General features: G+C 39.7%; 1 protein-coding gene across 1 annotated transcript in view; it reads right to left on the reverse strand.

The window, feature by feature from the left end:
- The window catches only part of cryl1 (crystallin, lambda 1), an 89,971-nt gene that overhangs the window by 53,827 nt on the left and 16,487 nt on the right, over window positions 1-19,657 (reverse strand). Inside the window, exon 3 of the mRNA XM_041258807.1 lies at window positions 11,127-11,253. Coding sequence (XP_041114741.1) covers window positions 11,127-11,253 — 127 coding nt within the window. The remainder of the gene's footprint in view (window positions 1-11,126; window positions 11,254-19,657) is intronic.

A 19,657-nucleotide genomic window follows, 5' to 3' on the forward strand; every position in this document is an offset into this window, starting at 1 on the left:
TATTAGTTGGAAAAAACTATTTAACAGCGTGTATTTTTATGCAGAACATAGTATTTTATTTCTTGTGATTTTGCAATAAGTTGCTACATTTTAGTTTTAGTTCCTTTTTTTATTTTAAAAGGAAATGGGTTTGACTCCCTGATGTTCATGTGTCAAAATGTGTTGTTCCAAATATTTCTACTTGATTTGGTCACCTAATACAGTCAAGTTTTACTTCTGATAAAGAAAGTGGATAGAGGCAAGAGCTTCTACAACAACATAATCTTTAGATCTGGTTAGTAAATTCACAACATCAAACCATTTAGATCATCATGGTCATGAACTATTTAAAAACATTGTTTTAGAATGATGACACATTATATCATTCAAATGATGTTGAAATCGGTGGCTGTAACTTTACCCTTCCAGTTATGCACACGTTCGAGGAGTACAAGATTTTTACGATTTCCATTACGAGGTTAGGTGTCAAAACTTTATGCTGATATTGTACTCAGCTCTCGCCAAGATAAGCACCAACTAAGACTAGCTTCTTTTACTGGAAACTAATGTGTTACATCTGCGTTTCCTTCCATCTGATGATGTAGATATCCTTCTGCCTGTGATGGCTGAAGTGTAATGCTGTCTCCAAAAATCAACCATAGTGCTGCCTCCCTAGCGCATCAACCACCTCGACTGAGCTGAGTAGGTACTTCTCTGGGGTTTTCAAGTGGGCACCTTCCATCCTCAGTGTTATGTCGACTAGCCCACGACTCCTTAAGATGGCTCTACACTGATTATGACGTCCCAGCATCACCCCTCTCCGTCCCCCACTCAGCTAAGCCCAGCTGACTTACGTTCCTTTGTATCATTGTTTTTTTTTTTTCTACTGTGCTTGAGGTCCCCAAGCAGAATCTTTTCGCCTCAACCACAGCCATCTGCTGCTCCAGATAAGATCTTCATTATGCGTCGGAACTCTTGACCGCTGAATCCGATGTCTCTGAGAAACTGGGTTGTGGAGTATGCCACAAATCCTTTACAACCCACCTCCACTGGGTAAACCCGGACTCTCCATCCTCACTGTTCCACTTGAGTAGCTAGTTGAGCATACCAAAGTTTCTTCCTTTCGTACGCCTCATCCACAGCATCCTCCCATGGCACTGTTAACTCTACCAGCTGAACAAGGCGTGCTGACCCAGACCACAAGACAATGTATGGTCGAAAGTTAGTGTTGGCAATCTCAGGTGGAAAAATAAGCCGTTGATCAACATCTGCCAGCATCTTCCAGTCTCTAGCAGCTTCCAGCTGTCCTGGGCGAGGCCTGGTTTTAACACCTTTTCTTGGTGGTTGCTCTCCTGGACGGAGGAATATTGTCTTTTGTGTGTAATGCTTTGATGGAACTGGTGGCAACTTATTGGTCAGGTTACGTTTGTCTTCCAATGACTTGACTTCGTATGAAGTACTGATCAATGCAATGACCTTGTCGCTTCTCCCTCAAGCATTTCATTATCCCTTGATAAATCGTCAAACCCCTAACCACTGTCACTTTGCTCCAGCCACAGACACAAACCTGGAGCTATATGTCTTTGCTAATTGCAGATCTTGAGCTAGTCCTTTGCAAAGTACTCTCTGTTCTCATATCCGTTTCCTTTCCTAAGTCGTTAGCCATTTTAATGATGGATTTTGAAAATCATAATGAAATGAAATTGTTGTGATGATGTTGTTTGATGTACCTTCACCCACTCCTGTCACCAGAGCCATACCATTTCTTCAGATTCTGCTTAATGAGGTTCATAAAATATATGGGTACACTTCCAGTCCACTCCATTGCAGGACTTTATTCCAAACAGTTCCTTAATTATTTCTTTGATCCTGCTGAAGAGTATCCAGCACCAACTAAAACCTAATTGAGGTTGAAACACAGTAGTTTACAAATTTGAAGACCTTGTTGTTACAAGACAATGCTTTTTTCAAATTATTGTGAGCTACATAGCATGTTGGTCAGTACCCATCTTAATAAAGTGACATGCTTTGGAAAATGAGAAATTCAACTACCACAAACAAAATAATGAAATAATACAATAATCCCTAAAATTACCAAATAGAAAAAAACATACCAGCTCCATCTTCCTTTATGAAGATACAACATTTACCTTCATCTTGTACTGTAACATACTACAGTGGTGTAGAAGAAATAGATTGGCCCTGCAGGACCAAACTTTATGGGGAATCAATAACACAGCTAAAACCGGTTCACAACGGAATCCTATAATATTTAGAAATGAAAGTCAAGGTCATGGTAGATACCTTCACTGAGAGGGCACGATCGCTATTAGAATAATATTTTTCTCATTATTTTCTTTAAAAAAAAAAAACACACTAAAACTGACATTTACCCTGTTCTTACGATTCACTGGGTATCCTTCCGGTGAGAAAAGCTTTAGGAAAATAGTCCCAAAAATGCCCATAAAGGATCACACACATAATTAGAGAAACAAAATATACTGCATTAAACAAATAACATTTTTACTATTCAGAGCTTACACTTACAGTTTATCTACAGTGCCAGATCTCTGAACGGAGTAATATTACTGAACTGTCCGTGTCTCGGTTTGGTGTTTTTGAAAGATGCGGTCTTACCTCCAGTTGAGATGACAGGGTGTAACTGGCTGACTCGGCAGTTGCAGGTATGGGAATGGTTTCTATCGTCGGTGCAAAATATTGATGGGTTGGTTTTGGTAGAAAATTAAATAAATGTGGACCAATTGTGTCTCTGTTTAGGATGTACTAATAAATGAAAAATGAAAAAGCTGGTACTTGCACGGTTTGATTTTAAATTTGACTCAAAGGTCGCAGGTGATGCTCCAGTGGGCATCTAATGTGTATTAATTAATGGCTGGAAGCTGATTGGCTGGTGATACTGAATCATTTTTCTAATGTATGGTAGTTAACTACATTGGAAAGGTAAGAGTTTGTCGCTTACATACAAGGTCATCTACCAAGGTAATGCAGATAATCAAAGGGTTATACAAACAAAGCATAAAGAGAAAGTGAACTGCAAGTTCTTCTGAAGTAAAGTCTGGTTTCCCTACTTTTCCTCATATGTGCTGTGTTACTCCTTTGCTTCAGCTGGGTCAAAAACCATTATATACAGTGCAGTGAAAAAGTATTTGCCCCGTCTGATTTTCTGCATTTTTGCACATTTTTCACATTGCATTTGGTCAGATCTTTTTGTGGGTTGTAGTAGTATATAGAGGGAGTCAGAGAAAAAATGACACCAAAGTTTGGTGCTTCTTTCATCTGTTTGGTGTGCAAGGTAATCAAACATGCAATCTTCAGGTGTGAAAAAGTTATTGCCCCCCCCCCCCAAGTTAATTTAACCCAATTAAAGGGATAATTAGGGTCAGCTGTTTGAATACTTTGGTTAAAAATCAGGCCTGATTTGGGCCAGCCCTGCCCAATATAAATCTAACTAACATTGGCCCTTACCATCGGAACAAAGTTGTCAGCACACAGGTTCTAGAGCAGGGGTGCCCAATCCTGGTGTCCTCCTGGCTCCTACTTAATTGGTCCAGTCAAGCATTTATTAGAAGCTTAATTGGTCCAACTAAGCAATTTAGTGTACAGTTGGAACAAAAACTAGGAGGGACACCAGCCCTCCAGGACCAGGATTGGGCACCCCTGTTCTAGAGGCACATCATGCCACGATCAAAAGAAATTCCTGAAGACCTCCAGAAAAAAAGTTGTTGATGCCTATCAGTCTTGAAAGGGTTACAAGGCCATTTCTAAGGTTCTGGGGCTCCTCCAAACCACACTCAGAGTCATATTGTCCAAATGGAGAAAGTTTGGGACAGTAGTGAATCTTCCCAGGAGTGGACGTCCTGTCAAAATCTCTCCAAGAGCAAGGCGTAAAATCGTCCAGGAAGTCACAAAGAACTCTAGGGATCTACAGGCTTCTCTCGCCTCGGCTAAGGTCAGTGTTCATCACTCCACCATCAGAAAGACACTGGGCAAAAATGGGATTAATGGCAGAGTAGCAAGGCGGAAACCACTGCTCACTAAGAAGAACATGAATGCTCGTCTCAAGTTTGTCAAAAAGCACCTGGATGATCCTTCTGGAGCAATGTTCTATGGACAGAGGAGTCAAAACTGGAACTTTTTGGCCAACATGGGCCCAATTTTTTCTGGCGAAAACCAAACACTGCATTCCACAGTAAGAACCTCATACTAACGGTCAAGCATGGTGGTGGTAGTGTCATGATTTGGGGATGCTTTGCTGCATTAGGACCTGGATGGCTTACCATTACTGAAGGAACCATGAATTCCAAAACGCACAAGCAAGTCTACATTAGAATGGTTGAAGAACAAGAAATTTAAAGTTTTGGAATGGCCTAGTCAAAGTTGTGTTGTGAGATGTTGTGGCAGGACCTGAAACAAGCAGTTTATGCTCGAAAACCCACAAATGTCACTGAGTTGAAGCAGTTCTGCATGAAGGAGTTGGCCAAAATTCCTCCACGGCTGTAGGGATAATCAGGGCCTTTGAAATTTTCTTGTACCTTTCTCCTGCTCTGAGCCTCTCTACCACTTTATCCCTGACTTGTTCTGAAAGCTCCTTGGTCTTCACGGTTGCTTTGTTGGATCACTGTGTGAGTTGCAGCTTGAAAGTCTTTATATACCTGAGGGAAATTATCTACAAGTTAAACCACTTTGAGTACACACAGGCTGAAACCATTTCACTAATTTTGTGACCTTTCAAACAAACCATTTGCCCCTGAGCTGATTTAGGGTTGCAGTAGCACAGGGGTTGAATATTATTGCAACTGAGATGAATCTGTTTTTCTCTGTAAATCGTATGTATTTATAATCTAAATGCAAGGGAATGAATAGAACATAAGAACATAAGAAAGTTTACAAACGAGAGGAGGCCATTCGGCCCATCTTGCTCGTTTGGTTGTTAGTAGCTTATTGATCCCAAAATCTCATCAAGCAGCTTCTTGAAGGATCCCAGGGTGTCAGCTTCAACAACATTACTGGGGAGTTGATTCCAGACCCTCACAATTCTCTGTGTAAAAAAGTGTCTCCTATTTTCTGTTCTGAATGCCCCTTTTTCTAAACTCCATTTGTGACCCCTGGTCCTTGTTTCTTTTTTCAGGCTGAAAAAGTCCCTTGGGTCGACACTGTCAATACCTTTCAGAATTTTGAATGCTTGAATTAGGTCGCCACGTAGTCTTCTTTGTTCAAGACTGAACAGATTCAATTATTTTAGCCTGTCTGCATATGACATGCCTTTTAAGCCCGGAATAATTCTGGTCGCTCTTCTTTGCACTCTTTCTAGAGCAGCAATATCTTTTTTATAGCGAGGTGACCAGAACTGAACACAATATTCAAGATGAGGTCTTACTAGTGCATTGTACAGTTTTAACATTACTTCCCTTGATTTAAATTCAACACTTTTCACAATGTATCCGAGCATCTTGTTAGCCTTTTTTATAGCTTCCCCACATTGTCTAGATGAAGACATTTCTGAGTCAACAAAAACTCCTAGGTCTTTTTCATAGATTCCTTCTCCAATTTCAATATCTCCCATATGATATTTATAATGTACATTTTTATTTCCTGCGTGCAGTACCTTACACTTTTCTCTATTAAATGTCATTTGCCATGTGTCTGCCCAGTTCTGAATCTTGTCTAGATCATTTTGAATGACCTTTGCTGCTGCAACAGTGTTTGCCACTCCTCCTACTTTTGTGTCGTCTGCAAATTTAACAAGTTTGCTTACTATACCAGAATCTAAATCATTAATGTAGATTAGGAATAGCAGAGGACCTAATACTGATCCCTGTGGTACACCACTGGTTACCACACTCCATTCTGAGGTTTTTCCTCTAATCAGTACTTTCTGTTTTCTACATGTTAACCACTCCCTAATCCATGTACATGTGTTTCCTTGAATCCCAACTGCGTTCAGTTTGAGAATTAATCTTTTGTGCGGGACTTTGTCAAAAGCTTTCTGGAAATCTAAATAAACCATGTCATATGCTTTGCAATTATCCATTATCGATGTTGCATCCTCAAAAAAATCAAGCAAGTTAGTTAGGCACGATCTCCCTTTCCTAAAACCATGTTGACTGTCTCCCAGTACCCTGTTACCATATAGGTAATTTTCCATTTTGGATCTTATTATAGTTTCCATAAGTTTGCATATAATAGAAGTCAGGCTTACTGGTCTGTAGTTACCTGGTTCAGTTTTGTTTCCCTTTTTGTGGATCGGTATTACGTTTGCAATTTTCCAGTCTGTCGGTACCACCCCTGTGTCAAGAGACTGCTGCATGATCTTGGTTAGCGGTTTGTAAATTACTTCTTTCATTTCTTTGAGTACTACTGGGAGGATCTCATCCGGCCCAGGGGATTTGTTTATTTTAAGAGCTCCTAGTCCCTTTAACACTTCTGCCTCAGTTATGCTAAAGTTATTTAAAACTGGATAGGAACTGGATGACATGTGGGGCATGTTGTCAGTATCTTCCTTTGTAAAAACTTGTGAAAAGTAATCATTTAACATATTTGCTATTTTTTTTTTCTTCATCTACGATTTTGCCATTTGTATCTCTTAAACATTTAATCTCCTCTTTGAATGTTCTCTTGCTGTTGTAATATTGGAAAAACATTTTGGAATTGGTTTTAGCTCCCTTAGCAATGTTTATTTCTATTTCTCTCTTGGCCTTTCTAACTTCCTTTTTGACTTGCGTTTGCAGTTCTGTGTACTCTTTCTGCGTACTTTCTTTTTGGTCCTTTTTTAATGCTCTGTAAAGTGCCTTTTTTCGCTGAATATTTTTTTTAATTGATCTATTAAACCATTTTGGCAATTTAGTTTTACATTTAGATTTGTCTACTTTAGGGATATAATTGTTTTGTGCCTCTAGTACTACATTTTTGAAGAACAACCATCCTTCTTCTGTGGGTGTTTTCTCTATTTTACTCCAATCTACTTCTGTTAGTCTCTGTTTCATACCTTCATAGTTTGCTTTTCTAAAATTGTAAACCTTAGCTTTAGTCATTTCTTTTGGGGATTTAAAAAACACTTCAAATGAGACCATGTTGTGGTCTGAGTTTGCCAGTGGTTCTCTGACCTCTGTTTTAGTTATTCTATCTTCGTTATTTGAAAAGACTAAATCAAGGCATGCCTCCCCTCTAGTCGGTGCCTTCACAAATTGTGTTAGGAAGCAGTCATTTGTCATTTCCACCATTTCTATTTCATCCTTCGCGCTACCCACCGGGTTTTCCCATTTTATTTGGGGGAAGTTGAAATCCCCCATTAGTATGGCTTCTCCTTTGCTACACACATTTCTAATGTCATTGTATAACAGATTATTGTGCTCACCGTCTGAATCTGGCGGTCTATAGCATGCTCCTATTATTATGCCCTTTGAATTTTTGTCCGTTATTCTGACCCATATTGATTCGGTTTTATTTTCTTTGTCCAGGTTTAACACCTGGGCTTCAAGACTGTTTCTTATGTATAGCGCTACCCCTCCTCCTCTTCTGTCCTGCCTGTCTTTCCTATACAGTGTATACCCACAAATATTAAATTCGTCCCCATCACTCTCAGACAACCACGTTTCTGTAACACCTATCACATCATAGTTACCTGTTAGTGCAGTAGCTTCAAGTTCTAGAATTTTGTTTCTGATACTTCTAGCATTTAGATAAATACATTTAATGGTTGTCTTACCTGAGTTGTTGTTCTTGTTTTGATGCGGTCTCCCTTCTGTTTTTTTGTTGATTTCTCCCCCCTTCCTTTCTAGTTTAAATGCTTCTGAACCTGCTCGAGGATCTTTTCTCCAAGTAGATTGGTTCCCTTGTTATTTAAATGCAGTCCATCCCGTCTATACAGATAGTCCTCATTGTAGAATGTGGTCCAATGATCAAGATAGGTGAAGCCTTCCCGTGTGCACCACGTCTTCAGCCATGCGTTTTGATTAATTATTTCCAGCTGTCCATATGGTCCTTTGCAAGGTGCCGGTAGTATACCAGAAAATACCACAGTTTTGGTTTTCTCTTTTAATTTCCTTCCTAGCTCTCTGAATTTGTTTTGCAGGGATTTTGGTCTGTCTCTTCCAATGTTGTTTGTACCGATGTGGACGACTACTACCGGGTCGTCTCCTGTTCGTTCTAGGAGCCTGTCCACGTTCTCAGTGATGTGCTTGACCGAGGCTCCCGGAAGGCAGCACACTGTTGTAGTAAGGGGGTCCAAACTGCGAATTGAACTTGCTGTGTTTCTCAATATGGAGTCCCCAACAATCATGACCTCCCTTCTTTTTGCTGTCTGGTCACCACTGTCAATAGGGTCCTGGATGTTGTTCCTTTCATTCTCTTGTTGTTGGTTCTGCTCATCAAAATTCTGAAGTGACTCAAATCTGTTGGTTGTTTTGATTTCTGGTGGTTGTGTTTGACGAAGTTTCTTTTTTTCCCTGCTTCTGCCTACCTGAACCCAGCTGTTCTGACCTTCTATCTCCCTGGTGGCTTTCATTCTGTTAGGGGTGATGCAGACTTCCATGAATTGTGGGTGTGCCAGTTCCTCAAGATCCTGTTGCTGTCTCACTTCTTCCAGCTCCATTTCTAGCATACTTACTAGTTTATGCAAATCCTGGATCGCGCGGCACTTTACGCACACTTGGTTTAGCTCCGCTGGGTTTTCTCGGATTTCCCACATCAAGCAGGTGTCACAGATTACTGGCTTGAAGACCATGTTGAGGGTTTTTTTTTTTTTTTTTAGTTTAGTTTCTTCTGCAGCTGTCAACCTGCTTTCAAACTGCTTCGAAACTGCTCTGTACTTTTCCACGCCTGTACTTCTCCCACTCGCTGTCGCTTCCACTCGCTGTCGCTGGGAAGACTGCCTCGTTTAACTGCGTTGTTCTGCTGTGCTGTTGGCTCCTCCCCTCGCCCGTGTCTCAAAACGGCGCTGAATTTGAATCAGCTGCTCCGAGTTTCAGCTTGTTTGTTATCAGAAAAAACACACGCGGCTGTTTGACTTTGAGCTGCTGTTGTGTTTCCCCAATGTCCTCTGTTTTCTGATTAAAGCAATTTAAGATGTAATTTCTCCTTACTGCTTCGAAACTGCTCTGTACTTTTCCACGCCTGTACTTCTCCCACTCGCTGTCGCTTCCACTCGCTGTCGCTGGGAAGACTGCCTCGTTTAACTGCGTTGTTCTGCTGTGCTGTTGGCTCCTCCCCTCGCCCGTGTCTCAAAACGGCGCTGAATTTGAATCAGCTGCTCCGAGTTTCAGCTTGTTTGTTATCAGAAAAACACACGCGGCTGTTTGACTTTGAGCTGCTGCTGTGTTTCCCCAATGTCCTCTGTTTTCTGATTAAAGCAATTCAAGATGTAATTTCTCCTTACTGCTTCGAAACTGCTCTGTACTTTTCCACGCCTGTACTTCTCCCACTCGCTGTCGCTTCCACTCGCTGTCGCTGGGAAGACTGCCTCGTTTAACTGCGTTGTTCTGCTGTGCTGTTGGCTCCTCCCCTCGCCCGTGTCTCAAAACGGCGCTGAATTTGAATCAGCTGCTCCGAGTTTCAGCTTGTTTGTTATCAGAAAAACACACGCGGCTGTTTGACTTTGAGCTGCTGCTGTGTTTCCCCAATGTCCTCTGTTTTCTGATTAAAGCAATTCAAGATGTAATTTCTCCTTACTGCTTCGAAACTGCTCTGTACTTTTCCACGCCTGTACTTCTCCCACTCGCTGTCGCTTCCACAATCCACATGCCGTGAAAAAGAGAAGCAACACCACCACCATACTTCCCCTCACAAGGCTTGTGACAGAAAGAAAAAACAGGGGGGCAAGCTCCATTTAAAGAAAAAGTGCTAACTGACCCAGCCACGTTTCTGTTAAACACATGGCATCTAAATGTGCATCAGTGATGAAATCACTCAATAACAGTGACTTATCAGATATATATCTTACATTTAGTAGGGCCATCCGAATACTAGAACTACTCTGGCAGACCTAGGTAACGGTGCTTGACTAACATGTAATGAATCAGATGTAGCTTTGGGAAAACACCAGTGTTTCCCTTTGTTTCAACTTTCTTTGCACCACGGGCACTAATTCACTCACTGAAGTACCTGTGTATGTGTTTTGTGTTACGTGTCAGTGTAAAAGAACTGGACTTTTGGTTGCAGGTCAAACCCGGGGATTATAAATAATGTGATACACGCCGCTGTATCGCTTTATAACATTTATTATTTACAGTTGTTTGCCATCAGGCTCTGGACATTGTTAACTCAATAAACACCCTTGCACCTGTTAATTGTTGTCTGTCTGTTCCTTCTGCACTGCTGCATTGCCTTCACCTGCACTCACTTACCCACTTTGCCACAAGGTGTTACAGCACCAAACCCACATGCAACTGGGCGTTTCATTTCGTCATCTAATTTACGTGTTACCATGTGTCAAAAAAGTGTAAAGACCAACATGGCTAGACAAACACAAAATATTCTATAATATGTTTTGTTGGAGGATAAAACCAACAACAGACAAGAACAGTTTAATTACATAATCTGTCCAACAGACTAATAATAACAACAAGATAAAGCTTTGTGAATACGGCCCAAGCATTCACAATGGAAATTCAAAGTAATCAGAGAAGCAACAGTTACTTTTATTGAAAACCACAGACAACAGTTGTGGAGGTACTAGAAGTATACTAGCTGTACCGGCATTATTGCAAGCAGTGGAATGCAAACATCATTTACACTGTATATTTCCTAGAAGGCTTCAGGCATGCACTTTAAATGAGTTTGTTTTTGATTTTGGTCCTATAATTAAAACACATTCCTAGATAAACCAGGTAACTGTTGTTGTGTGACAAAATATCAAAGAAAGAAAAAAACAAGTAATTAGAAACATCCTAAAACTACTGAGAAGCCTGTCAATCAGAGTTGTTTATACCTGGTTGTACTTGGGTGAATTTGTACCTTTCTGAAAAAATTGTGCTATATACCGTAGCTTTAAAAATGTAGATGTGTTTTTCTACTGTACTGAGTGTGTGGTTTGCTTTACAAATACATCAGCCAGTCAAGAAATGTGTATTGCATTGTACAATTTTATAGAGGTACAAGTAGCAAACTGTCTGTCAATATCAAAATCCAACCTGAATGAAGAAAGCTCCCTCTAGTGTCTGTCCGAGGTCCTCCTGGGAGCTGATGAGTGATGTCTGCTCTTGAGCACTCAAGGATCCTCTCAGCATTCCAGCCTCTTCCAGCTCCTTCAGCTGCTTGCTAAACAATACATACAGAAACATCATATATCCAAATGTATGTTTAAAATTAATTGAGACTGGTTCCCAATATGTGCATTTACCTCCCCCTCTAAAAAAGGGAACCACAAAAGAGCAAGGTATTGCATAGATAACAAAGACACGCCATCACAGGGATGCAGAAATGTAACTGCTACAAACTGAGAGGCCTAATTTAAAATGTTTATTTACTAATTTAAGTCTGCATGCTTTGTGATGGCAGCATTGTAGGCTTTCTTCATCACCTTGATAGCACTAAAACCCTTTATTAAAAAGGAATACATTTTTGTGCCAAAAAAAAAAAAAGTATCATAAATCTCCCACTTCGAATAAAGAGATCTGTTTCAACTATTCACAATGAAGGATCAAATAGGGGGCTCAGTTCACAAAGTTTTGTTTTGTGAACGTCTGTTTTAATGAACTGAATAAGGTTTGTGGACATTAAACTTTTCTAGGATGGTTTCTCCTTCGCCACAATGTTTTGACCTATAATTTAACCATACTTTAAATGCTCTCGTTAGTTGACTGATTAAAAAAAAAGTTAAGTCACTATTTTATTTCTATTTAATATTTCTACAGTTTCCTCTGTAAGAGATAAGCAATGATAACTGCTGAAAAAATAAATCACGGTTTCGAGTGCTGTTACGCATAAGAAACTGGATTATCTTCTCCGATTCAATACTGAGTTTTTTATGTCACTTAAAATATTTCTTCCTAATTGATAAATGTTCAATAATGAGAGGTAATTTGGTAATTCGATTTGGGTTTTGCTCTTCTGTTATGCTTCAAAACAGTTTGAGATTGAGTTTGAAATCCCGCTTTCACAAACGTGTCTGTTGTAAGTGAACATAGTAAGCGAGCACTATGTTTCAGATGTAGAACGTGACAGTAGAAAAAACAAAAAATGCAAAAAAACAAAGGAATGTGAACCAGTAACGAGAATTAAAAGTTACTGTTTTGCCGAAACAAGCGATTGGTTTTCTAATGTAAGTGAGCTTTAAGCCTGTTTGAACAGTGGTTAAAACGAAAGAAATGCAAAAGCTGGGTTTACATCTAATGTCCGTGTAATTGATGGAGATTTACTAAGTGGTGATGAAATTGCTGTTGTTCCTGAACCTTTCCAGAAGATATGTCAAATACAAATTAGAGGGGGGATGGGGTTTTATGTGGAAATTTGATTGTTTGATAAATTATGTGGAAATTTGATAAACAAAAATGATTTTATTTATTTATTTTTTTTAACATTATGTTAATGTATAATTGTACACAAATTTTAAATCACAAGCCCCTTTCTAGGTGGGACCAGAATAAAGGTGGACATGTAAAAAGTTGGATAAATGAATCCTGTTTTAAACACCATTCTACACAGCTTTTACATATTCACACAATTGTTGTGAGATTCAGCTTTTATTAGGGAGCTCCCCTAAGTCCCTTGTTAAGAAAGATATAGTATTAATGATTGTGACGGAGTAGCTGTCTGCCATGTGGGTGTGTGCATTCGCTGCTGAGTGACAGGCAGGAGAACGAGACGGAGGCTGAAGTTGATACGCCCCATAGGTGAACAGGATCTGCAATCTCTGAACTAATCTTCTCCGTTTAATAGTAAACGAACTCCGGCTACTCTCCTGGCTGTTGGTGGTTTCGACTTGCTTACTCACTCTTCGGTATCCAACCCTGGTTCTGGTTCTCTCTCACTCACACACACTATGCTGAAGAGCTTCGTCATGGCAGAAAGACGGTTAACCCTTTGTGGTCCTATGTCGGACCAGGTCCGACATTACAATTTTCTCTTTCTGGACCGACGACACACCCAGCCAGACATCAAAAAGACGTCAAGCACAGGTCTCTGGAAAAAAAATGAGAAAACCTTTCAATGGCCGAGTGAGACAGATAGGAGCCTGAGCAATACACAGAGGCCCTCCACCACAGACTTAACACAGACATAAAACAACAAGCTAGCTGCTTCAGCATCAAGCAATCAAAGAATATCACAGACATTTGCAGAGCTTTTTGAGACGTTACAGTAATAAAATAACGACTTGGAACGCATTATTGAGGAGTTTGGGGATAAAACATGTGATCAGGAGAGGATTTATCAGTATGCACGACTATGAAGAGGTATGTGATAAATACAGCGAACAAGGGGTAGGGCTTGGCTGGACATGCAGTACGGAGTGTCCGGTTGAAATGCAGTGCCTTTTAAACCTGTTTTACTGTGAAAAAAAAATACAGCCCGTGTAAAATGAACAGCGCATGTGAAAATAAATTGGACCAGATGCATCGGACAGGCACTGAATAACTGGACCGCAAAGGGTTAAGACGGACATGTGATGGGGCAGACACACGATGGATTACTGTAGTTGAAATGATTGTAGCGTAATAACATGGTATTCACTTTACTGCTGAACTGTTCTAACTGTTGTTTTGTTGATGAATCAACAGTTTTCTGTGGATTCGAAGCACTAACTGTGGATTTGCAAATCAGCAATATATCTGCCCCACACCTCCCCTTCTCTTCAAAGCTACTCAGCCACTTTTAGTTAGAAGATTCATAGAATTAATCAATCGAAGATCAAAAGGTGAAATCAGAGAAATGTTTTAAGATAAAAGCATCTTGTGGTAAAGTGGTTTATGATGCAGTGCTTAAACAGGTGACAGACAATGTTCACGGTCCAAACAATCCTTTATTTGTTTTTATAATCCGTGTCATTTGGCGACGGTAAATAATAATCCCTGGCAATACACAGCAATGTGTACTGCACAGTGAAACCTCGGGCTTCAGTCCCGAAATAATAAACACAGTATAAACACACACAGAACACAAACACGATCACAAGTCCAGAGAGAATGCTAACGTGCAAGTGGTGAAATATAATTTATTAGTGCACAGTAGTGTAGTGTTGTCCAGGTTGGTGCTGGCCTTTAGCCATCTAACAAGAACAAAGGTTTACAATTAGTATGACAAAACAAACAAACACTAAACACTCACGGTTATATCACAGTCCTCCAGCGGTTCTCGTACAACCATAACAAAGGAGCAGTTCGCGCAGCCACGCCCCCATGGTTAGCAAGTGCAATCGCTTTTCCTCCAATTCACGATTGCCACATCGCCTCCTGTCTGGGACGATGACTTGGTGTACTGTGGCTCTGCCCCCTTTTCTAAATGGCTGACTTCCACTTTTCCCTGGGATAAATTGTCAGGCCATCCAGTCTAGGGCACACTGTTCCCTTTACACAGCGCCCTGTCACACATCTGTATCAGTAAAACATGTATGGCACTGTGGCAAAGTGATGAGTGGATACAGGTGAGTGCAGTGCAGTGCAGGTACAAAACACACAGACAATTACTTTCAGGTGCAGGGGTGTTTATTGATAATAATAACAACAACAACAACAACAACGTCCAGAGCCCTAAGGCAAACACCTGTAAATAATAAATGGTGGAGTTATACAGCGGCATGCATCTCTTGTAACTGTAATCCCCGGGTTTGACCTGCAACCAAAAGTCCAGGTTTTATACACACCCACAATAAACACGAAACAGTAAGTAAATTTAAATGCTAGTGGTAATTACAATACTCTGTGAAATGCTGGGGTGAAAAGTCATGTCTGGGTTAACGCTGGCTTTGTCATCCAGTTCCTATCCAGTTTTAAATAACTTTAGCATAACTGAGGCAGAAGTGTTAAAGGGACTAGGAGCTCTTAAAATAAACAAATCCCCTGGGCCGGATGAGATCCTCCCAGTAGTACTCAAAGAAATGAAAGAAGTAATTTACAAACCGCTAACCAAGATCATGCAGCAGTCTCTTGACACAGGGGTGGTACCGACAGACTGGAAAATTGCAAACGTAATACCGATCCACAAAAAGGGAAACAAAACTGAACCAGGTAACTACAGACCAGTAAGCCTGACTTCTATTATATGCAAACTTATGGAAACTATAATAAGATCCAAAATGGAAAATTACCTATATGGTAACAGGGTACTGGGAGACAGTCAACATGGTTTTAGGAAAGGGAGATCGTGTCTAACTAACTTGCTTGATTTTTTTGAGGATGCAACATCGATAATGGATAATTGCAAAGCATATGACATGGTTTATTTAGATTTCCAGAAAGCTTTTGACAAAGTCCCGCACAAAAGATTAATTCTCAAACTGAACGCAGTTGGGATTCAGGGAAACACATGTACATGGATTAGGGAGTGGTTAACATGTAGAAAACAGAAAGTACTGATTAGAGGAAAAACCTCAGAATGGAGTGTGGTAACCAGCGGTGTACCACAGGGATCAGTATTAGGTCCTCTGCTATTCCTAATCTACATTAATGATTTAGATTCTGGTATAGTAAGCAAACTTGTTAAATTTGCAGACGACACAAAAGTAGGAGGAGTGGCAAACACTGTTGCAGCAGCAAAGGTCATTCAAAATGATCTAGACAAGATTCAGAACTGGGCAGACACATGGCAAATGACATTTAATAGAGAAAAGTGTAAGGTACTGCACGCAGGAAATAAAAATGTACATTATAAATATCATATGGGAGATATTGAAATTGGAGAAGGAATCTATGAAAAAGACCTAGGAGTTTTTGTTGACTCAGAAATGTCTTCATCTAGGCAATGTGGGGAAGCTATAAAAAAGGCTAACAAGATGCTCGGATACATTGTGAAAAGTGTTGAATTTAAATCAAGGGAAGTAATGTTAAAACTGTACAATGCACTAGTAAGACCTCATCTTGAATATTGTGTGCAGTTCTGGTCACCTCGCTATAAAAAAGATATTGCTGCTCTAGAAAGAGTGCAAAGAAGAGCGACCAGAATTATTCCGGGCTTAAAAGGCATGTCATATGCAGACAGGCTAAAAGAATTGAATCTGTTCAGTCTTGAACAAAGAAGACTACGTGGCGACCTAATTCAAGCATTCAAAATTCTAAAAGGTATTGACAGTGTCGACCCAAGGGACTTTTTCAGCCTGAAAAAAGAAACAAGGACCAGGGGTCACAAATGGAGATTAGAAAAAGGGGCATTCAGAACAGAAAATAGGAGACACTTTTTTACACAGAGAATTGTGAGGGTCTGGAATCAACTCCCCAGTAATGTTGTTGAAGCTGACACCCTGGGATCCTTCAAGAAGCTGCTTGATGAGATTTTGGGATCAATAAGCTACTAACAACCAAACGAGCAAGATGGGCCGAATGGCCTCCTCTCGTTTGTAAACTTTCTTATGTTCTTATGTTCTTATATCCCGCTGGATCTTGTTACTGATAAGACAGTTACAGCCGACACTTTACGAACACAAAACAAACACAAAACAAACACTCACGGTTTTCAACAATAACTTTACTGCTTTCAGGTTAACACCAGCTATTTACAAAGGAGCAGATTACTTTGCTGCGCCCCTATTTTATACCCTTGCTCATGACCCCTTGGTTAACGAGCGCATCCGCTCCTCCAATCTGCGGATACCATGCCGTTTCCCGTTCGGGTCATTAAGTTCTGGTAGCATAGCTCAGTCCCTTTTCTAGACAGCCACCTTCCACCTACCCACGGGAATAAAGTGTCAGGCCTTTTAGTTCAGGGTACTCGGCTCCCTTTATCTCAAGGCTTCTCAAAATCTGTCCTGGGGACCCCCTGTGGCTGCTGCTTTTCATTCCAACCAAGCACTCAATTACTCAACTAGACCCTTAATTGAACTGATAATTTGCTTAATTAGACCTTTACTTGTTTTCAGCTCTTAAACAGTTGCAGTTCAAGTTACTTATCAAATGTTATAACTTACTTGAAAAATGCAACTGTTAAAGAGCTGATAACAAGTAAAAACGTCTAATTAAGGGTCTAGTTAAGTAATTGAGAGCTTCGTTGGAATGAAAACCAGCAGCCACTGGGGGTCCCCAGGAGCGGGGTTGAGAAGCCCAGCTTTATCTAGTACCCTCTCAGGTCAGGAGGGAGATTAACACCAAGATTCATTCGATCTCTGTCACAGGCACACACACATTCTGGCATTCTCTACTGTACATTCAATGTATTCAATCACAGCTTTAGGAAAAATCCTGTCAAAAATCCTGAAATAATATCAGGGTTTTCACTTTGAAGCTTATTTTCAATACCAGTAGGTACAAAAAGACGAGGCTTCTCTCCTGTCAACATCAAGAGCCCATTACCACAGTGGACAAGTCCGGTTTTCTTTAATGAAATGTTGACATTGAAACACTGTCTGAAACTTGGCCTACAAGATCCGTGCGACAATGCAAAAATGTTGCAGCTTTGTAAAGTCCTGTTTTTTCTGACTTCCTCAGTCCTGCCATAAGATGGAAAAGGGAGCAGAAAATGCATTAACAAAACAGCAGGAAGCAATCCGTTTTTGTCACTTGCATTTATACTACCGGTACAGTACTTGTACATGTCCAACTATGATTAATATATTTGACATGATGAATCACAATATCTATTGTTTGAACTCATTTGCTTATTATTTTCTTTATCATTTAATACACTGACTCAAATGTGTTGATCTAATTTCCGTTTGTTTAGCTATAACAAACTTGCAACCCTGATCACAACAATTTTGTACCTTGTCCCTATATAAGCATTTTGATGCAACTGGATACGTGTGTATGCAATCTCTGCTTTTTGTAGGCTATCCTTGTTAGCACGTTTGAGATTCTTATTTGTCAGTGTTCTCTTGTCTTTTGCGCATTTATATATTTTGTAATAAAAATCTGTTTTTACCATCTTAAACCTTGTCTCCATCGCCATACATTTGTATGTGCTCAGGTTATTAGAAAAAAGTGTTAAAAGTGTGTCTTTATACAATCAACCAACACAGTGACTTACTAAACGGTCTGCTTATCATCTTATTTTTAGTGGGGCCATAAAGACTAGGGGCTTTACTTACCAGTGACATTTTTTTCTTTCCTTTTCATATTTACTCTTAAAAACTAGTAATCCTTTCTTATTATTGAGAATGGCTTTGAATGAATACTAGATTTCTTTGAGGAAATGCACCACTGATATTAATGTTCTAATTAACATTGCATTCCGATCATTTTGTCGATCACACACACACACATACATACACATCTTTATAAACTTCAATCCGCTTTCATCTGTCACAGATTATCAGTGTAAAACGATGCACTTGCAGGGTTAACAGTCTTCCAGACAAAATAAACAAAATTTTCAATCACACCCTTTAGTTTATTTACCCAGCAGACAAAGGAATTTGTTCTGCAAAGTTTGTGATTTCACAGTGCATTTTCATTTCTTAAGCCAAATTACTGCCCTTAAGGAATAGGCCACACAGTGTATTGTCTAGCAGTTGACCTTTGTTGAAAACGGTGCACACAGCTGCACGGTAAGTGAAAATAAACGTCGCCCGTGTATTACTACTTTAGGTTACATAAATACACATAAACACAAAAAAAAAAAAAAAAACATCAGATGAGAAGCGGGATATTTATTTATTTGCTCTACTTACTGTTTAAACAAAACAAGACCACACACTGATACAAAATAAATGGCATAATGGCCAAAACAGACAGACAACACACTGTGAACAAGCATGAGTGACAATGGTTTACTTTTAGTATCTGTTCTTACTTGTCTCTTTCCTCTTCTGGAGAACCCAACATCTCTCAGCCAGAGCTGCTTGTTTTTATATTGTTGCTGAGGGATTAACTGGCTATTAATTACCAAGTTTATCCCTCTGCCACATTCGGTATGGGGTTTCTCATATGCATGGTCAACAACCAGTTTGTCAATAATCACTTGCTGTTCACCACGCAGTCTCACAAATTTATCTGGATGGGGCATTTTAACCCCATCCAGGCTGTCAAACAATAATGAACCAAACATTATGTTTTTTACAAACTAAACAATACATTTAAAATAAATAATTATACAATAAATACAAAATAATACACACACACAGGGGTGGAGTGAACCCTGTTGCATGCATGTTTTGTTGAGATCTGCAAATTCTAGTGAAATGGTATTGTTGGGAAAGTGAAATCCATTACCATACCATTTCCATATTGTACGGGTTTGCTTTATAACAAAACAGAACTGTATGAGCATACATTCTCATTGTTGTCACAGCAAAATACTTGGGAAGTGTAATGAGAGTCTGCAGTAAAAACACATTTGGGAATACAAAGTAAACATTATGGGGGTCTGTTGTATAAGCATTATGTTGATTTATTTTTTTCCTGTTGTATAATGTCTTCCCATTAAAGTCATTAAAGACTATGTATTCTGTATGTTTATTTTTTACTGTAGAGCTTTTTAAAAAGTGAATGCTTAAGGTCTTAGGAGTATGCAGTGTTTTACACATTGTGTGTGTTTCCGACATTGCCCTTGTTCCAACCACTTTAAAACACACCGAAAA

Source organism: Polyodon spathula, chromosome 9 (assembly GCF_017654505.1).
Source record: "Polyodon spathula isolate WHYD16114869_AA chromosome 9, ASM1765450v1, whole genome shotgun sequence".
Classification (NCBI taxonomy): Eukaryota; Metazoa; Chordata; class Actinopteri; order Acipenseriformes; family Polyodontidae; genus Polyodon; species Polyodon spathula.